Consider the following 20091-nt stretch of genomic DNA (forward strand, 5'->3'; position numbering starts at 1 on the left):
CTTGGAATTATAGACCACATTAAACCTTGAGTAAACAAATTGATTTTAGGGTCCCACGCGACTCCAGTAGAACTCATATAAACCGGGGCATCCACACTAACAGCTTAAATGTGATCAAAACTTTAATAAAAAAGAAAATGAATATTTTTTATTTCCCACCAGAAAGTCTTGAATACATGCTGTGAGTCAGACTCTTGCACTGATGGGATCAGGAAAAAATGTCTCTTGCCTTTGATTTTTTTTAATAATAATTAGTTATACACAATTGCAGAGAAAATGCAGGCTCCACAAATGTGAGCTGATCACACCTCTCTCAACAAAACCCAAAAGACACACTGTGACCTATTTGTAATCAAACTATCATTATGTATAGTGTATTATCATTCAGATTATAATTTTACTGTATGTACTTTATATTGGTTATAACTAAAAGAGGGTGAAAGAAATTTAGATGTGAGGGACAGGAAGACATTTTACGTGAAAAGGTGTATCCATACATACTAACAACAGCATTTACATAAAAGCAAGATAACCGCTTGGAACGTCGGAGCAAAGTTGCCATGGAGATGCAATTCGTGCTCATGGTGAAAATCTACATTTGCAGAAAAACAAAGACACGGGAGATGGCAGAGAACATTCTACATATCGCCATATTTGCCAGTAGTACCATTCAGCTATAATGTAAATCGTGTTGCTCAAACTGGGAAAGAAAGAACAGCGAAGGCGACTTGTCTTTTACTGAGCATGTTTGCACAGTCGGTCCTCGACAGCTCAACACAGACTCATATCTGCCCACCAATGTGAAGTACTGTGTGAAGGTGACTTCTGGTCACTTCTGCATTTATATGTTCATGTTGGACTAGGCAAGACTGCCTGTAAACTACGATGGCCCTGAAGTGCAAACCACAACAGCAACTCACACAACAGGAAAGCAAATCACACAACACAACAGCAAATCACACAACACAACAGCAAATAGCAACAACACAACAGCAAATAGCAACAACACAACAGCAAATAGCAACAACACAACAGCAAATCACAACAACACAACAGCAAATCACACAACACAACAGCAAATAGCAAAAACACAACAGCAAATAGCAACAACACAACAGCAAATAGCAACAACACAACAGCAAATCACACAACACAACAGCAAATCACACAACACAACAGCAAATCACACAACACAACAGCAAATAGCAAAAACACAACAGCAAATAGCAACAACACAACAGCAAATCGCAACAACACAACAGCAACTCACACAACAAAACTGCATTGGTGAGACTGAAACGGAAAGGGTAGGTTTGTATCGAACACTGCCACTCTTCCTGATTTGTCGCACTTTCTGTCATTTACAATGCTTAATTTAACCGTTCCCATTATCATTCGAGTGATAATGCAGTGAGGGCAGTACATATTGCAGCTCCTATCTTTATGTTTTTCTCTTCACACAGTACCATTCCCCTTTACTACCGATGGAGAAATTGCGAACCTTAATTTAAGCATTGTAAATGACAGACAGTGCGACCAATCAGGAAGAGGATCAGTGTCCAATACGTAAACCTCATCCCCTTTGAAATCCTGAAAAAAACAGCAACATTCTCAAGTGACCATTATTGAGAGAAATGGAAGAATATCTAAATAGTGAGACACTGACAGTCAGTTGCACAGTGTGACGGTATACTGTTGTCTTGTTTAATATTGATATGCCGCTTTTCAAAACAACATATACGTGTACAAATATGTCAAACATATGACAACCACCTGCTGATCAGTCATAGTCATAACCATTACACTGGATGGAATGAACGGGTGCAGGGATCAAAGTTAGACCGACACTCGGGTCCCTGTGATATCCCTCCGCCCAATTAAGTGTCGGTGTGAGCCGCGGCACCTGTCTGCGCGCGGCGTCTCCCTCCGCCTGCGCGCGGCCGCGTCATCCCCTCCCGCGCAGCGGACCGGAGCGGCAGCGGAGCGGCGGCTGCAGCGCGTCTCCTGCTCGGCTCTGTGTGCGAGCGCTGCCCGCCGCCTGGGCCGATCTGCGACTCCACCTCATGTGACAGTTGCACCCAAGTGCTGACAAACACCGGCCGCAGCCATGGGAGCCTTCGGAGCGTTAATGGGGATCTTACCGTACGTGGGACTTTACCTTCAACTTAACGCGGCGCTCCACGTCGGGCACGGCGAGGCGGACAACCGCGTCTCGGGAAACGGTGAGTGGATTTCTTCGCGCCGGGGTCCGTTGGTGGTCGCTCGGACGTTGAACGGAAGCGGATCACTTCCTGATCTCCACTCCTGAGGGGCAGGGTGGAGTCGAGGGGGGGTCTTGATCGGGTGGTGATTGCCCCCCCTTCTTTAGTTAATTGTTTTTGTCATGAATCTATACATTTTGCAACCATGTTGTCTTTGATGACACTCAAGAGTTTGCACTTTTATCAATGTTTCCAATGTCAAAGAGTTTGAATATAGTGAAAGTTGGTGAAGCATTTCATCTACAACACGTTGACAGATCACTTTCAATAATTGATGAAGATGCACTGCATGATCATACTCCACATTCAAGTTGATTTAAAAGATCGATTCATGAAGTACTTTTTAAACCAGCATGCAACAAACTCAAACAGTAGCTGCTGAACAAAATGCCCGGTTGATTATTTCAGTGGAAAATCCCTTATTTAAAATGAATTGCTGCAACTATAACCATGTTAACCTGAAGGTACCTGTAGCTTAAATGCCAGAGCATAATGAACAGGTTTCCTTGGAAATAGTGATATAGGTTAATAAGAAATGTGAGGCTAGAATAAGCTATAACAGCAACATCAGTACAAAGTAAATATTTAAGTACGAAACACATAGTTAGGATAAGGATTTCTGTCATAACTATCAGAACTGTTATAGTGGGATCAGGGTGAAAATTTTAATTTGATTTGAATATTTGCTGTTGTTTGACCTGTGGGAGTTGAAAAGATTCTGATATTCTGATAAAAAAAATCTATATAATGATGGAAAATATAATTTTTTTTTTGTCTTTATTTACTGAACACAGTGGTTCGCAAACCAGGGATCGGGATCCCTTGTGAGATTGTGATATGTCAATGGGCCGTTTTGAATTGTTAAAAATAATTTAAAATGGTGTAGTTACAGGCACAATTATGACGGATGATTAAAAATGATCAGTTCAATTTAATATAGAACCATGAAAATAAAAAAAAAATGTCCTCAGTCTTAGATTTTCTTTGTTCCCACATGACCCCTGAGGCGATCGTGACGGATCAGTTGCAGCAGGTCAATTTACAGCATCACAGGAAACCTTATGACATGTGCATGTGGGGATTTTGTGGGGGGTGCGGGGTGGCAAAATACCTAAAATCAATATTGTTTGTATGCTCCCACCACTTCCGAGGATGATGGGGATCAGAAGTCAATGTCATCTTTACCTTGGGGGCTTGGGTCTCGAAAAGGAGGGATCCCCTAGACTAAAAGTGACTCAACTGTGTCTCAAACCCCAAGGCCTAACTCGGTATACTGTACACACAAAATCACACCTGAAGGGAAGTCCGCATGACCAGCTCTATTTATGTATTTGAGAGTTTTAACTCTCAGCCAGTTGCACAGACATTATCCTCTGACCCCGAGCCTCCCAGAATCATAAAAAGCTAATTAAACGTAAAAAATAAAAATGCTTTTAGTTTTATGAACAGCTTGGCTTGCATTAAAATTATTATCTGAGGCCTTTTCTTTTTCTTTATTAAATAGTTCACAGTAGGGAATGACAGACCGGTGGGGTGACATGCAACACAAATCCCTCTTCTAGAAATCAAACCAGGAATATTGGGATTAAATGTTAATTGAATGAAACCACCAAGATATAGGAAAAGAAATACAACCTATACTATGCAAAATGTGTCATTCATTTTGCAAGTGTATATGTATGTCAACTATTAAAATTTAGTGTTAACAGATGTTAAGAAGCATGCTACCCTGGTTCGGCTGGTGTTTTAGTTTGACGGACAAGAAATAGCCGCTTGTTGGGGAATACAAGCCAAGGTGAACCATGAAAAAAAGAAGCACAAGGACACGTACCTTCTGCGTTCTTAAGACAAATTACAGCTCATGTAGGCTCCCAAAGGAGAGAGGAGGTCCGGGCTGTGCTATGTGCTTTTTATGGGGGTGGGTGAAGGCGTCGGTCACTGTACTGTACTGTAGCACCTCCATCATAATTCATATTCACAGCTGGGTGTTGAAACAAAACTCTGGTGTTGGAACTTGACCATATATATGCTGTTGTCTTTGTGATTAGTGGCTGATCTTTAACGTCAAATTGCCTTTTATTACATTAACTGGTCAGTAACATTGTCTGCTCACTGATGGAGAACCAAATCTTCTTTCACTGCCCCCCTCCTCCCTTTCTTACACTCTTTCTTACTGTATTTATTCTTCTTGTTATACTGCGGTTCATGTTGCTGTGTCCACAACACCCAAGCACCTCAATTGCCTCATTCCAGCATGTATCTGCTACTGTACACAATCATTAACATTTCAATCATCAATATAATCAATCCAACCATTTCAACTGATTATGAATTTCATATGATCTCATTCACATTTCCCTCCCCGTAGTCCTTTGCACAGCAGAAAGATACATCATCTCTCCTGCCCAAAGATGATTCTTACCCTTTACTAATTTTTCCAATTGCCTATGTTAATCATCCTAGTGAATCATCATCAGACTACAGAAAAAGGTTAAAAAATATGAATCGTTGTTGTAATATACTTTCACAACTACAACCCTTCTTACAGCATACATATAACACTACTCTGGGTCTCACTGGTCGTATTGGGGCTGGATGGAAAGTCCCATGTTGCAGTTCTCAGACCTGGGAGTGTTCTTTGCAGCGTAGTAGAATAGGATATCACATACAATATCTCTTCTAAGTGTTCTGGTGGGGTCAATCTGGACGTCTCACCAGCCGTCCCTTGAACTATCTCTGCGAAGCAAGTTAGCTTTAGCTCGAGCACTATAAATGAGAGTTGTGGTTCTAAATGGATTCACCATCTTGGACAGGTTAGAAAATCAATTAGTAGTATTTGTCCCACAGGGAGTTAATTAGAATTGGCTTTAATCGCTGTGTTCTCTTTCCCACACACTGTCTCGGACATGCAATAAAGAAGAAATGGCTCAGCGTGTGGAACCATCTATTTTCCCTCTTGAACAACAGCAGCTCTAGCACCAGAAATGAGAGTTGTATCCTTTGTGGTCAAGTAATACTCAGGAGATTCTCTTTTCTTTTCTTTTTTAAATCTGTCTCTCCGATAAATTGCCCAAACGGTTGGGAGCGGAGCCTCCCTGTGGAGCAGAGAGGCTGGATGCACTGTTCTGAAGAGTGCTTGTTAGATTCAGCCCTGGCTCATTTGTTTCAGATAAATGCATCCAGTTGGGGCCCGGTCAACACCCCCCCCCCGTCCATCTAAATGACCATGTTAGATGGATCAGTCAGTTGGCCGCATTGTGTGCCACGTGTGTGCTTGTACTGTATGACTCAGGGGTGAAGACGGAGGAGAGACCTTACAATTAGTGTTGCTTGTGCATGTGTGGTGTGAGTTTTTGTCCTTGTAGTCGGCGTATAATACCAAGTGATGATGGAGCCACATGTGGTCTGACCGTACATTCGGAACCTTTCATTTCCAGTGCAACGCATCGCAGTGTTAGCGCTCTTTGTCAGCGTTCAACCCGTTCTCCATCGCGAGCGAGCCGCTCTCACAGTGTGGGGGCGTGTACCAATTCATTAGGCTTCCAAAGTGTCGGGGATCCTCTGCCAGTCCTCTGCTTGGTGTCCTCTTAATGAGGACGGCCAGCCCAGGCAGTTTGCATCGGCTTTCAATTTTAATGGAACTCTGACTGTGCTGATGGAGGCTCGGTGGGAGAGAGCAGGAGAGGTTTAAAACATGTTTTTTTTTTTTTTAAATGCTCACCTCAAAAGATGGATGGTCGAGACTGATATAATGTTTACATGTCCATATGTCGCAACTTTTGTCGCTACTTGAAAGGACAGTTGCTGTTCTTTGGTGATGTATTAATGGACCACTGATGTAAAAAGAATTGCCTGATCTTTCTAATTAATGTTGAAAGCATATCTTCTCAAGACAGAAACTTTGATCTTTCTTTCTTTTTTTTAACATACAACCAGAGAAAGTGGGCTTCCAGTCAGTTATTATTGACTTGCTCTTTCATTTAACATGAAGTTTTGATCAAACTTTGTCCAACAGGCGAGTCAAGAGCCAAATTCTTACTCTTAGTTTTGAAAAAAAGACAGCATAACAACTTGGGCTGCAACAACTGATAGTTTTATTTGCAATTCATATTAAGATTTTCTTTTTTACTAACAAAAAAAAGAGAGATGGAAATGCCCCATACATTTTGTCAGAGCAAAAAGTGTTGTTTTCAGATTGCTTGTTCTATTCAAGCAACAGTCTAAAACCCAAAAAATATATGAATTTAGGAAAAAAGCAAAAATTCACATTTTAGCAAAAATGAGGGGATTTGGGGAGGGTTTTTTTTTCAAGCTTTTAATGATTATCAAAATTGTTGACAGAGTTCCCAGACTATGGCACTTCAGCAGTGAGCCTGACAAATGTATCTTTGTGGGGACCCTTGTTTCTTTTCATATAGTCTACATAAGAGATCATAGAAAGCCTCAATATTCAAGGTGCAGTCATAGTACACTGCTGTATCTTAAACTCCACAAGGGGATGGAGAATATACTGTACATTACATTTGTGATGATGTCCTGGTTGTTCATCTCCAGTTAATTTAGACTCAATTGAATTGAGACTTGTTGACATTGCATTTCATTACATTGAACTCACACCTCAAATGGCAGCAGTCCTTCAGGAAGGTGAAACACATGAAACCTCATTAGTTCAGCTTCCAGTTTGGCCCTCTGGATCACTGCGGATAGGGCACATCAGGCCATGCAGAGAGCGCTTGCACTCAACTGTCCCACCTCTCACACATCACTTAAAAGGTTCTCAAGGGCAACACAGTACAACAGAACATAATGTTGACTTTTCACCCCTGAGGAGTCCAGATGGAGTACATTCTCAAAAAGGCCTCCGAGCTCGGGCATGCGTTGCCAACAACACGTGCTACTTTGAGTTTGCACACACTGGGAGTAAACACAACCTCTGAATCCAGTCTCCCAAGGGCTATGAAAAATTCACCCTGCAGACCCAGAGTATTGGCGGGAACAGGACGACAGCTGCTCGCTTAATTACTGGCTCCACTCTTATTTCATTATTTTACCTTCCACCTTGAATGGAGGTTGAAGGTCTCTCAGCAAGTCATTATTTCCCGAAGGACGCTCCTGTCTGTTGCTCATGTTTGCCCCACGGATGATTCTAAACCAAATACAGTCTTATTGACTTTCTGACAAATTCTGAGACTACTCATTTGGTTTATCGCTGTTGTTGGGTTTATTTGCTGGGTTATAGACTGTCACTTGTACTTGCATCTGCGCTGTACAAAAATCCCTTGACACGGAAAAGATGTGTGATAGTAATATTCACAAATCCATGCAATGTTTTGACCAATCTGTGACTGAAAGAGGTGTAGGGACACTATAAACACCCTGGTATTAATGAGAACACACTAAGTTAATGAAACTGAGGAAGATCAGCGATGAAGGTTTTCCCCTATATTCACTAACCCAATATAACTGCCTCCTCTAGCTGGTCTGCATGTAGGTTTGAAGGTTTCTACGATCAAGATTTATATCTGCAGCAGGTCCTTCATTCGGCAGCTTGTTGTTGTTTCATTCACAGTCCCCTTGGGGCTTCCCTGATTATTAAAGCCATTCATCAGATTAGTGAAATACCTCTTCCCACGGGGATTCTGTTCACAGGCGATATACAAGCACCTCGTGGAAGTTACGACGTTAAGCTGCGTTTTTATGTCTTGGTATTTGCTGTGTCTGATTTTGTTTCTTTTTCTTTTCAGTGAATCAATTCTTCTCCCCTACGGATGTCCCTCAAATAGAGCTACTGAGATAATGAACCTGGTTTTACTAGCCGTCCCTGGAAGGCGGCACCTTTTCAGATGAAAAATGTTTGCCCTTAACTTAGAGAAGGATTTCTGCCTTTCTCCCAGCCACCAGGATCTCATTTCAAATGCCTTTCTGTGCCTTTTCCCCTCAAAAGGGTTATATTCACAATGCCTCTGATTTCATGAATTGTAATTCGTGCGAGTGTTGAATTAATTTTTTCGTTATTTGGGTTTTCTTAAGAATATCAGAAAAAATTATAAAAAAGGGGTTAAATATAACTTATAACCATAAGTTATTTAAAATGCCCTAGAATTGCTGTATAATATTAGACTTGTTGAGCTAGTGAGTTGCCTCTCTAGCTCCTGCGATTCAAACTCTGCCTACATGTTTTTCCAGTTTCATTTTGTTTTCATTTGGTTCAGCAGACGAGTACATTTTTCTAAGAAAATCAATTCTGACTGTGTCTCAATAGCTCTCTCGAGTTATGAGCCAGTAAACAGATGGACACAAATTGAACAGAAATGTCCTTGGAATATTTTTTGTTGTTGTTCAAACAATACAAATTCATTTTTTCAAATAATAAAGAGTGACAGCTTGAGTTGCCCAAATCTGACACAGCTTATTCCTCTGTGCCAAGGACCTCCATTGTTGTCCACAAACTATTAAAAACACAACAATTGCTTACTGGCATCATGTCTTTTGCAATAAAGTAGACTTTTGCATTTGTGGTATCACTGTGACTCAGTCGTTTGTAATAAGGCATGGTACAGGAGAAAGAGTGGTCACTATGGTCTGTTGTTCTTGCGCCGGTATCACACTGGTTGTGGTAGGGGGACCACCGGCACCTGCTTGGGTCGGGGACTGTAGAGTCTTGCATTGTGCTGTAGAGGATGGCACTGCTTCAGATGGTAAAGAAGATTTGTGGACTTTGTGGGAACATGCATTCAATGACCCAAATTAAAATCATGAACCTAAATATGAGTAGAATATTTCTCCTTTAAGGTAACTGTGATCGCACCAAATTATCTGCTCTTTCATGTTTTGTGTGTGCCGTGGGGGATATGTCACCTGCTGACGTCTCTCATCTATAAGTGAGTTTATAGCTACTCCATAAATTTGTGATCTGTCTTCAGTTGGAACAATTTGACTTCAGGAATGTTGAACTAATGAACTAACTCATTATCGCTTTTGGTCTCGTGATATGCTAACCATTAGAAACATACAGACAAGCCACATCCTTCAATGGTTTGACAAAGAAAAAAGCAGGGTTGGTGACGATCTCACCCTGCAGGGCCTCTCTGACTCTCTCTCTCTCTTGCTCACACGCAAGCACACACACATTGATGAGCAAAGATACGGATGTCACACGTTCTTTTTGCCCATGCTAATAAGCCCTCAGTAATTTAGTCATCCTCAAGCAGCTCAAGCTCCCTCCATAGCAGGAAGGGGAAGCGAGAGGGAAAGAGAGGATCGATGGATTGACCTCACACTGGCACTCGGGCTGGATGTCTCCCTCTCATTTTGCCTGGGACCTTCAAATACTAAAGTGGTCTCTTTTGGGATTGATATATTTATGTACTCCACCGTTGCTTTCTTTCATTATTTTCTCCCCCTTTCATTTTGAATCAGTCTTTGCTGGGTAGCGAGCAGCCGCCTGTGTTCTCAAGGCCTCGCTTCTATCATTGGTACTCTGAGCAATAAAGTGAAAAATGCAAAGAAAGGCCGTTTTAAAAAGGTATTTACTGTACTTGCATCTTCAAACAAGGGTCCCCCCGCCTCTAAGGGAAGGCAGTTCTGACAGTACTGCCTTTATGAAAATCTATTCATGGAAAAAGGCCAAGCAAATGTATTCTGAGCCAGGTATATAGCATTATAAATGAGACAAACCAGTGTGCTTGAGATTTCCCTGGAAGCCAATATTCGCCTCGGAAAAGTTTGAGGCCATGAAAATGTACCAGTGGAGTCAGCTTTTGTGTTTATTTAGTATTCTACCGAGGTTATGCTATTGATTTCTGGTGACGCTACAGTGATTAAAGTCAGGAAGCAACTGGATGTCTGCTGAGCAGGCTTGTCATGGCCTGATGTTTGCACGGCCCTCACCAGAAGACCGTGTGTTTGTCATCACGCAGGTTGAAGAGAGAATGTTCTTGTTCTCTGTCATACAGATACAGTACTGACTCCTTGGTTTAAATTTTTGTTCAAGGATTCCGCGCACCTTATGTCCTCTGCCATGTCTACATTTAATTCCATAACCGGTTGAAAGAGCGTTACAGCAATTATATTTCATCTATGAGGTGAAGGAAATGAAAAGGATTCTGCAAAACTGCTATTTTTACATATAGAAATATTGCTTCCAGCATAATGTGGGGAGTTTGTCATGAAAGTATTATATTTCTCTGTCCTCCCCCTCTATTGTGGAGAGGTTTTAGCTTTGTGCTTTGATCTTTTTTTTTGGAATTGTTCAGATGTACTGTGCTTTGGTTGTGTTTTTGAAAGTCAGTGATGTGTGTTTGTGTGTCGGGGGGAAACGATATGTGCTACAGGAGGATAATTGGAGCGGTTCTTTTCTGCCTCCGATCCTTAAAGGGACACATTGTGAATTCATTATGGTTCATTTGTGACAGGATGACGTTACCTGTTACACCTTGTAACGCACATTTCAAATCCACACAGTCACAAATCCACAAGTCACAGGGCACCGCACACAATGAAACACACACACACAGGGTACGTCTCCCAGGACACTGGACACCTGCTAGTGCCAGTGGGCAAAGCTCCAGGAGTTGCAGTGGGCTACTCTGAGAGTTGGAAGCAGACTGCCCACTCAGCGAGAGAGACAAAGAGAGGAAGAGAAAGTAAGGAGGGAAACTGAATGAAGGAGAAGGGGAGGTGAGATTTAAGAAGAGGCTTGAGTGGAAAAAAAAGAGGTGAAGGGACTAATAGATTGAAAGAAAGAAATGGCAATAGAACGAGAAAGGAGTAAAAACGCAGTGCATTCAACAACGAGATGCTACTGAGCTGGCGAAAGAGACGGCATGAAGGAGAAAGAGCCAAGAAAGGATTTAAACGAGAGAAAATAAGAGAGGTGGGAAATTGAGAAAAATCTTACGTTTGCAGAATGGGGCTCTCTTTGGCTGGCTGGGGAAATGGGAAAGTGCCGGAATTACCTTGCATCTATAAGCCTGTCCTGCTGTGGCGCTGCACTCCCGAGTGTATTTCAGGACTCCCCGTGCGGCTATCTCCTTGACTTGACTTTGACTTCACACTCTGTGGTCTCAAATGGCTGTAGAGACTCGGCTAGCCTCATTAATTCTTCAGCACTTCTTCTTCATACTTCCTCTGTGCAGACAGACGCATACCTGCCCTAAAAGACACTGGGAAACGCATTCTGATATCTTGTCCAAGGCCGTCCATCGGATGGGCTGTGGTCGTTTCTCACAATTACTGATGCTGACCCACAAGAGAAAGTAGTGCGGTTTACTGCCACAGTAAATGTATTGGCGAGGTTCCTGTCACAAATGAAATTACAGCAATATCTTGCCAAATGCACCCCTTGTGTGGAATGGACCGTCAAACTCAAATTCACCTGCTGCTCATGTAAATCACATCCCAATCTGTCTACCAACCTTTCAGTGAATTTGGACAATCCTATTACTATCACACGCACCATAATTCCACCCTCCCTCTAGTCTGGTCTGTCTATCCATCAAGATTTCCTTTTGTCTCAAAATTAGACCTTTTCCCTCCTCCTGAATCATGGCTTACCCATGATGACAACACTCCACTTATATTCAAGCCACTTCCACAGGCTATACTCAACTTCATCAACCCAGATCACATGTAAAAGGTGATTGGTTTTTATTTCACAAAAATACCCAAAAGTGTATCATAATTGTATTTTTCTTTTGGAATGAATAGATCATATGCCTACGTGTATACAGACCCGCTAAGCTTATTGATTTCACTGGTCAATTCTCCTCTCCCATTTCTCCGATATATGACAATATTCTCGTTCTCTGAGATTCCAACATCCACATTTGCTGACTCGTGATTTTATAAACTCATTGCCCTCCAACTGTAAAGTGCCCCAGCCCATGTTGAAGGACATACTCTAGATTTAGTTCTCTCCTCTGGTATCCACATGCCTCCCCGCCGACCCGGTTCTTTTCCACTCCCACATTATAAATGATTTCCTATCCACTAGGCATGCAGAAGCCTATAGAGAGGCTCCTATCATTACCAGTAATGGTAACCATCTGCATGCATAGGAACTTGTTTCTGTATTCAACAGAAGATACAGAATCCAACTTAGATTCTGTTGCACCATTCAAAATGACAACAACAAAATACATAAGCCTTTTGCCTTACTGTGACTTAGTTACAGTAATACTACAGAAATGAGGAGGAAGAGTGGAGGTGGAAGCAGGAAAAATTGCAGGTCTCATTTGAAATTGTGAAGAATTTCCTGTCCAAAATTCCAGGGCATGATACTTCTCTGAACTTATTGACACTTAGAAGCTTCTGCCACCAAATGTGAGGATTTTCTTAATTTCTTTAGAGACAAAATTCTTGCTATCAGAGCTTGTATTATTTACCATGACCAGACTTTAACCATGACCTCGGAGAACATTGCTAAACCAAATTCCATCAACATTATCACTCGTCCTGACCTTCATCATATTATTTCTTCTATAAAAACATCCCTTGCTCTCTCAATATTATCCCACCTGACGTTTTCAAAAATAATATTGACACCAGCATTGTTAAAATCATCAGTTGGTCCCTATAAACCAGAAAGACAGAGAACACAGACTCTAAAAGAGCTGACAGTTTTAAAGAGTTAATTATAAAATGGAATAAAACGTTCAAATGGTATCTGCTGGATTTCTGAACTGAATTCCAGGTGGAGCACGCGGGCAGGGACTCTGGCATATAGGTTGTTTGAGACTGGGTCAGCAGGTGACAAATTCAAAAATGTCAGGCAAACAGACCAGATTGGATGTGAGGAGAAAAATGAACCTGAGGCCCGTGGGGGGAGTGTAGAGAGCCTCTTCTAGAAGTTCACCAATCTTTCAGAAATGCAGTCAATTGCCATTTGAACAATGGTTGTTCCATCTGGTTAAAAACAGCATTTTCAATAAATTCCAGTCTGGGTTGAGAGCCTTCTCTGTGCATTGCTGAGCATATGAACTTCTAGCTGGAGGCTCCAGTAACTGCTCTGTCCTCCTGCTCCTTGGTCCAACTGCTGCTTTTGTCACATTTGATCAGTTGATTAACAAGTCAAGCCAATGAATGAGGGTCTATGGTGCTGCCTTGAGCTGGGTTCCTTCATATTTATCCTAAAGATCCTTCAGTGTCTCTTATTAGAAACTGATCCTCTTCCCCAAGGTTCCATACATGGTCTAATGTTCTTCTGTTTTCTTCCTGGATAGAAATCCGGAATGGCTGCAAACTTTCCTCAATGAGAATTAATTAAATTATTAGTTTACCCTTTATGCTTTTGTATTTTTAGTTTTCATCGAAACGTTTAAAAATGATATTCAAAGTATGACTGGAGAAAGTGGAAAAATCCAAAGCCTGCTGTTTAGTGTACTGCTTTAGCAATATCTCAATTGCTAGTGGAATAATAAATTACTTTTCTATTGATCAACTAATCAGATAACAATTTCAGCATTACTTTACTTAGTTAAGATTGTATGATTTCCCATATCATCATTTTCATGCTGACGTTTTTTGTATTTTGCTGTGTGCACCCAAATAGCTTTTGGATGAACAGAAACAGTCTTTTGAAAATGACAGATGCTGCTGTCTGGGCTCTAGCTGTTGATACTGTATCTTAAAGACTGCATTGAATACTACTATATGAGAAAACTCATATGATTGAAATGCCACCCTCTGTTGTTTTACTCTATATATTATAAACTGTGAAGTTCCCTGCTATTCCAGGTTTCAGCTCTGGCCCCATATGACATGATAAAATGTTTTGTCTCACCTCCTTTGCTTATCATGAAATACCCAAGAGAAATCGTTCATCTCTTGAATAATAAGATAAGAGGCAGATAAGAAGAAAAGTGAAAGAAATAATAAGAACTTGACAAAAGTTTTTTACTCATACAGCACATTTTTTCAGTAATGGAGTTTACAAGGAAATAAGTATCCATGGAAACAGACCTTAAAGATGTGTTTTCGCACAAACCTGTTAATGCTAATAAGAAACTAAGGCATCTAATCATGATTTTACCCCAATTTCGTCCCTTTAGGATATATTCAATTTGAGAGTGAAAGGCCTTTATGGTCATCAGTTTATCAAGACACTTTTTTGGTATAGGTTATAGGTTCTGTAACATTAGTTTCATATATGAATAGTTTTACTGTATAATAAATGTTGCTATTTTTGAATCTCTTGGACTTTCCCAGTGCAGATTGGATTGCTTTGCTGCCCTGCCATGCTGATTTCCCTGCCATCAGGAAAGCCATGCATCATCAGATGAAAATGAATCATTATGCGAGCTGTGATTACAGTCTGCACTGCCATTGCAGGAATACTTAGCGCAACAGGAAATTGTCCCAGAAAACGTGTCCCACTGTGCAGCAGAGTCACGAGCAATCAGTGCAGGAACATTTCATGTTTTTGTCTTATTTTGCTTTTCACATTTTTTGCTTCTCACACATTTTCATATTCCTACATAACATTTATTTGTCTGCTCCGATGCCTCTCTTTATCTATGTCTGTCTTTCTTATCTGTCTTAGAATCTAGTAATAGTTTGACAGTGTTAAACGAAACAGGCAGGCAAAATCCAATTTTCTGTAGTTTCACCTTTGGCATTTTCTTTCACACTGCAATAAAAAAGTCAAAACAAAATTCACAGTAGAGATATTTATGAAATACTGTTCTGCAAATGTAGATAATAAAACTTGATTCAATTAAATCATTATATATTTTATTTTCAATACTGTGCTGTATGCAATGTGAAGAACTAATATGGCCAATCTCCTAACCCTTTATTTGCATTGAAATGTGACATCTAAATGTCATACATGCCTGATGTAGGACCACAATTGAAATCAATTAGTTTAATCCTGAATTAACTTGGGCACTCTGATGATTTTTTTATCGTAATCAATCTCGAAGACGTCCATGATTAACTTTTCAAGCTATTTAAAAAGATTGTGACATTTTCTGCACACTGATGCACACTGTTTATGAACAACTGAATAATTGCAGATTGTGATACTTTGTATTGTCACATACAGTCATTCAGTACCTTGGCTTCAGCCCATGTGCTGTGTAGCACACCTCTCATGACCCACTTGTAGCTGACAGGTCTCTGTTCATCTTGAGATCTGCCTCGAATCATAAGAAACCAGGATGAAAGTATGTTCTCCACCCTTGTATGTATCAACGCCTCAATATGGATTCACGCTGTAAAATGGTGAAGGGACAAGACCCGGAGGGTGAGCTGAATCTGACTGAAGTGAATCCTTATCTCACCTGTCACTTTTCATTCTCATGAGAATTTTGCATGACAGGAGCTGGAGAGAAAAGTAAAAGAGGAGTTATTCTTAGACTGTTTTTTTGTTTTAGCATCGAATGCCGACTGCTCATGAATTTAATGGACCCTCATGTTGCCATGACAAAAGCATGTGCAATGACTTGATACCTCCACATCAAGTGTGTAATTGATCCCAATAATGTAATAACTTCCTGATAATGTAATAAAACCTGACATTAACACATTATTCGTGGCATGCTACTACAAAATTGGCCCAGTTATTATAATACTGGGACATTTTTCCATTGTTGAGTTCTGCAAAGTAATGGTAATAATGTAATAAAAATCTTCATATAACTCCTTCAACAATGTGTAAAACCCTGATAAACTGTTACTGTAATTATTGATTACATTGGTACAGAGGTTATTACATTGTATGTTAAGAGTTAAGTGGACTACATTATTTGTAGTTATCAATAATCTGGATATTATTACAATATAAGGTTCTGCATGGCTTTCAATAGATGGCTCACTCAGTAGTGTGTGGATTGTGTCTCAAGTTCGGTTTCTGAATGCAGGTGCAGTTTTCAGCAGAGCCAGCACTGGGAGAAAATTACTTGAAATGCACGCCTTTATTTATTTATTTGGTCATTTATTTCGCATTGACAAATATTGATATTGAACATTTGGCAGGTATATTAATTCTTAATACGAAAAGCACTGACAGATGCAGTGAGAACATGTTGAGTGTTTTTTTTACATATAGTAACACTTTTACTATATGTGCACATTTTCCTATCCCTTTTTCTCACTTTTCAATCTTTATCAGCTCTTTCTTTCTTCTCACCACTCACCTCAGTTCACCTCTGCCCTCGTCCTTCTTTTCTCCCTCCTCCTCTCTTCCCTCTTCCTCTACCCTTCTTGGCCCCTGTACAGCTCCCTCCCTGTAGTACGTCTCCTCCTGACAAATGAGGCCACTGCCTGGCCGCAAGCAGCGGTGCATCAAGGACACGACCCCTGAGGGCCCAGTCAGTCAAACGACACCAAAGCCCTGTCCACCGTCCCTCTATTCTCACCCTTCTCTCTTCCATCTTCCTGTTCATCCAGGGGATCAGCTTTGCACAATGCCAAGTGAATGTCAATTACAGATACAATGACTAACATTCTGTCTTTGCTCACCTGGTCTAAAGATTCTCAGAAATCTCAGGCGATGTCTTTGGCCGGAGGCTTTACTGTCTCCAGTTTGTTCGCCCATCTTCCCTCTTCTCAACTATATTGTGTTATATAATGACATAAAAAGTCCCCCACAATTGCACTGTTGAATTTGAATCACTATGCATTAACAATTCATTATGTGATATGTGTTACCTACCTGGTCTGAGGAGGCTGATAAGGTTCACTAGTACACTAAAGGAGTGTTTTGGTTGGTTGTTGTTAGCTTCGACAAACACATACTGCATGGAGATTCAGTTGTTACGTGGTGGAAAATCTGCTGTTATGATGAGTTATGGACCATTTTCAAAGCTAGTCCAGAAAAAAATATCTTATGTGTTTGTGGTTGGTCTAAGTTGCGGTGGTTGTAATTATTATATCTGTGCAATGATTGGGCTGCTGCACCATCGACAAAAGTAGTACTGGTTTGTCCAGTTGATAAATTCTCTCTCTTATGCCTTGCTGTATTTATTTGGCTACGAGCGCCTTGTACTTTTTTTCTCTTGCTCGAGTGTGATGCAGCAATGTCACCGGTGAAACGTCTCTGAGAACTCTGAGAAATAGAAGGAGGAGGATTTGTGTTCCTGTCATTTTGGGGATGTCTTCGGTCCATCATTCCCTGCAACTTTACTTTCTTTTCTCCCTCTTCCAGCTTTTTTTACCGAGGTGCCACACGACACCACGACGCAGAGCGGCGACGATGTAGAGATGGCTTGTTCCTTCCGAGGGGCGGGCTCGCCCTCCTACTCCCTGGAGATCCAGTGGTGGTACATCAGGAACCTCAGAAACTGGCAAGAGGAGTCAGCCCAGATGACTAATTATGTAAGTTCCAAGAGAAAACAGGTTTTTGTTGTTGTTGTTGTTGTTGAAAGTAGTAGCGCAGCAGAGATATTTGAAACCCAGGAAATACTTGCCAGGGGAAAGCTCAACTGATCAGTTCATGCACATTGATCAGCTTATATTGTTATATCACCCACTTTTATATAATTGATAGTATCGATAGTATAGTATTATCCATTCACAACAAGAAAACATAATTCAAACATTATTAATAAAAGGTTACTTAAGATCATCAGACACCATCTGAGATAATTGTAATGTGCGCTCTAACTGGCAAATTTTATAGGCAATTTAGTCTTTGTTCTTTACCCGCTACATAAAGTGTATCCAGAGTTTTGTAAATTTGACTGAGTAAGACACATTTTTTCTTCAACGTTTGTCAATTTTTTTCCCGCCAGTTCATTATTACTTGGACACAACTGCTGGGTTGACCCTGAAGCTCATTGTATAGCATGCATAGGGAAACGCAGCATTAGCAGTGGCGGAAACCCTCAGACACTGACACAAAGGGATAATTGCTGATTAGCATTTGCCAGCACTGGGGGAACAGGTTGACCCTCCCATCATGGGGGAACTCAGGCGCCCCTGTTGTGCCTCGAGACACTATAATTGGCACTGAGAGAGAAATAGATTTTCAAAATCTCTCTCTGCTCCATGCATAATTCATACCTATCCCCAAAACAATACCTCTGTGCCTCTGCATACACAGTCACAGACACACTCCTGCTCGGAGCCAACGTGCTCATACACACATTTTTAACATGCCCATATAAGCGAGGATGCGCACGAACACACAAATGAGAAAATGATTGAAGTTTTGTTTGAAACCTGTTGAAAACATCAGTAGTATTTCGCTGCTTTGAGATGTTGCTGGCAGTAAGTTGTTGTCTTTTTTTCATTTTGTTTTGTAGAAAAGTGCTGTTCCTGAAACATTGTTCATATTTCTGTGCAGGTTGTGCCCCTGGAGGAGACGTCCAAAGACGCAACCAAAATTAGCGTGAGTTTGATCTGTCATCAGCAGTCGACTATAGCCTCGACTTTAGCCTCATACAGCCTCAACTCGTTGCTTTAAATGAGAGAACACCATCTTTTTTTTCTTCTCCCCATCAGGTGGTAAAAGTGGCCGGAAGCAACATCTCCCACAAGCTCCGTCTCTCCAGCGTCAAGCCATCAGACGAGGGCACGTACGAGTGTCGTGTCATCGACTTCACCGGTACCGTGGCGCAGGACCACCGCGTTCGCGCCTACCTCCACGTGGAGCCGGAGAGGAGTCGGGGTCCGGACGACGCCAGGCTGCCGGAGCCGGGACGCCGGATGCAGGGGAGCCACCCGCATCCCCCCCCACGAGACGGAGGGCAGGGAACTGGAGAGGAGATCAACTGGCAGCACCACTGACTGAAATGAGAACTGTGTGCTGTAGAGTGGGTCTGTGGTGAGTCTGCATGGTCCTGACCGATCTGTGACGGGGGACGGTCAACAACACACACGTCACCACAGAGCTGAGACGCTGATTGTAACTGGACCCTTTGTGTTTAATCGTTCATTTATCTACTCTATCTTTAATATTACTGTTTGGATGCCAATGCTGTTGAATGCCAATAAAGGGCACGATTTTATTGAAAGTATTTATCAGTAAGTTTTTTTTTGTTTCTTTGGGGGGTTTTTTCTCACTGTGCTTTTTTCCTATTGTATTAAATTTTTGGTTAATCTGACAGCAAGGCTACAACGACAAAGACGCACTTTTAATTTTGTTATTTTGTTTGACCCAGAGTCATTCAGTGGCCAAACACCCAGAACTTTTCCTCACAAAGTTGCAGTAAATGGCAGCAGAGGGTCAGAATTATTATAGCTTATAAATAATAAACAGAGCAAAGTCGGGGTTCACGGATCCAGACAAAGAACAAACCTTTTCCCTTTGCAATGTGCCAGTACTTCTGTCTTTTTACTAAACCATGCGCCGTAAGCTGCAATATTTCAATGTAAATGCTTTCCAAGGATTAAAGAGTAAATTAAACCTTATTTTTTCTTTGTTTTATGAAAACTTTTCAAGATGCATAAATTTCATTTCTGTAATCTCTGTTTAAACAAAAAACGACCTTGTTTGTTAAAATACATATGTATGGATTCATCACATTGAGACTTTAGTATAAATTCTTGTGTAGATTCACACACTGTAAAAAATAAAGTTTCACTGTTCTGCCTGATAACCCCAGAAACCCAACCGAGGTATGTTAATCACTCCAAAACCTTTTGTCGTAATTTTCTCAACCACACTATGAACTTTTATCTAAGCCTTTACATGTATGTTTGTCATCTCCTCTTGACTGTTTGTTGTAAGTACTGCTGTTTGGTATCTGTTCTGTTAAATACATTTATTTGAAATCAATTTGGTGTTGTTTTTTTTCATAATTCTGTGTTTTGAATTTAATTTTCTAGGAATTTGTTTTAGGACTCCGAAGTGTGCAGGCTTATTGTTAATGAAAAAAGCATAGAA

General features: G+C 41.0%; 1 protein-coding gene across 1 annotated transcript; it reads left to right on the forward strand.

Annotated features, from left to right (window-relative positions):
* The first annotated feature begins 1927 nt into the window (after positions 1 to 1927).
* vstm2l (V-set and transmembrane domain containing 2 like) lies at positions 1928 to 19983 on the forward strand. Its single transcript, XM_035630993.2, has 4 exons — positions 1928 to 2222; positions 17410 to 17579; positions 18550 to 18594; positions 18708 to 19983. The coding sequence occupies exons 1-4, from the start codon at positions 2108 to 2110 to the stop codon at positions 18990 to 18992; spliced, it is 615 nt and encodes a 204-aa protein (XP_035486886.2). The 5' UTR covers positions 1928 to 2107; the 3' UTR covers positions 18993 to 19983.
* The last annotated feature ends 108 nt before the right edge of the window (positions 19984 to 20091 follow it).

This window comes from Scophthalmus maximus, chromosome 6 (assembly GCF_022379125.1).
Source record: "Scophthalmus maximus strain ysfricsl-2021 chromosome 6, ASM2237912v1, whole genome shotgun sequence".
NCBI classification, from domain to species: domain Eukaryota; kingdom Metazoa; phylum Chordata; class Actinopteri; order Pleuronectiformes; family Scophthalmidae; genus Scophthalmus; species Scophthalmus maximus.

Excerpts from the sequence above, each read along its gene's own strand:
- vstm2l (XM_035630993.2), top strand. The coding sequence starts at position 2,108 with ATGGGAGCCTTCGGAGCGTTAATGGGGATCTTACCGTACGTGGGACTT. Across the intron at positions 2,223-17,409 it reads CAACCGCGTCTCGGGAAACG|CTTTTTTTACCGAGGTGCCA; the intron begins GTGAGTGGATTT and ends TCCCTCTTCCAG. Across the intron at positions 17,580-18,549 it reads CAGCCCAGATGACTAATTAT|GTTGTGCCCCTGGAGGAGAC; the intron begins GTAAGTTCCAAG and ends ATTTCTGTGCAG.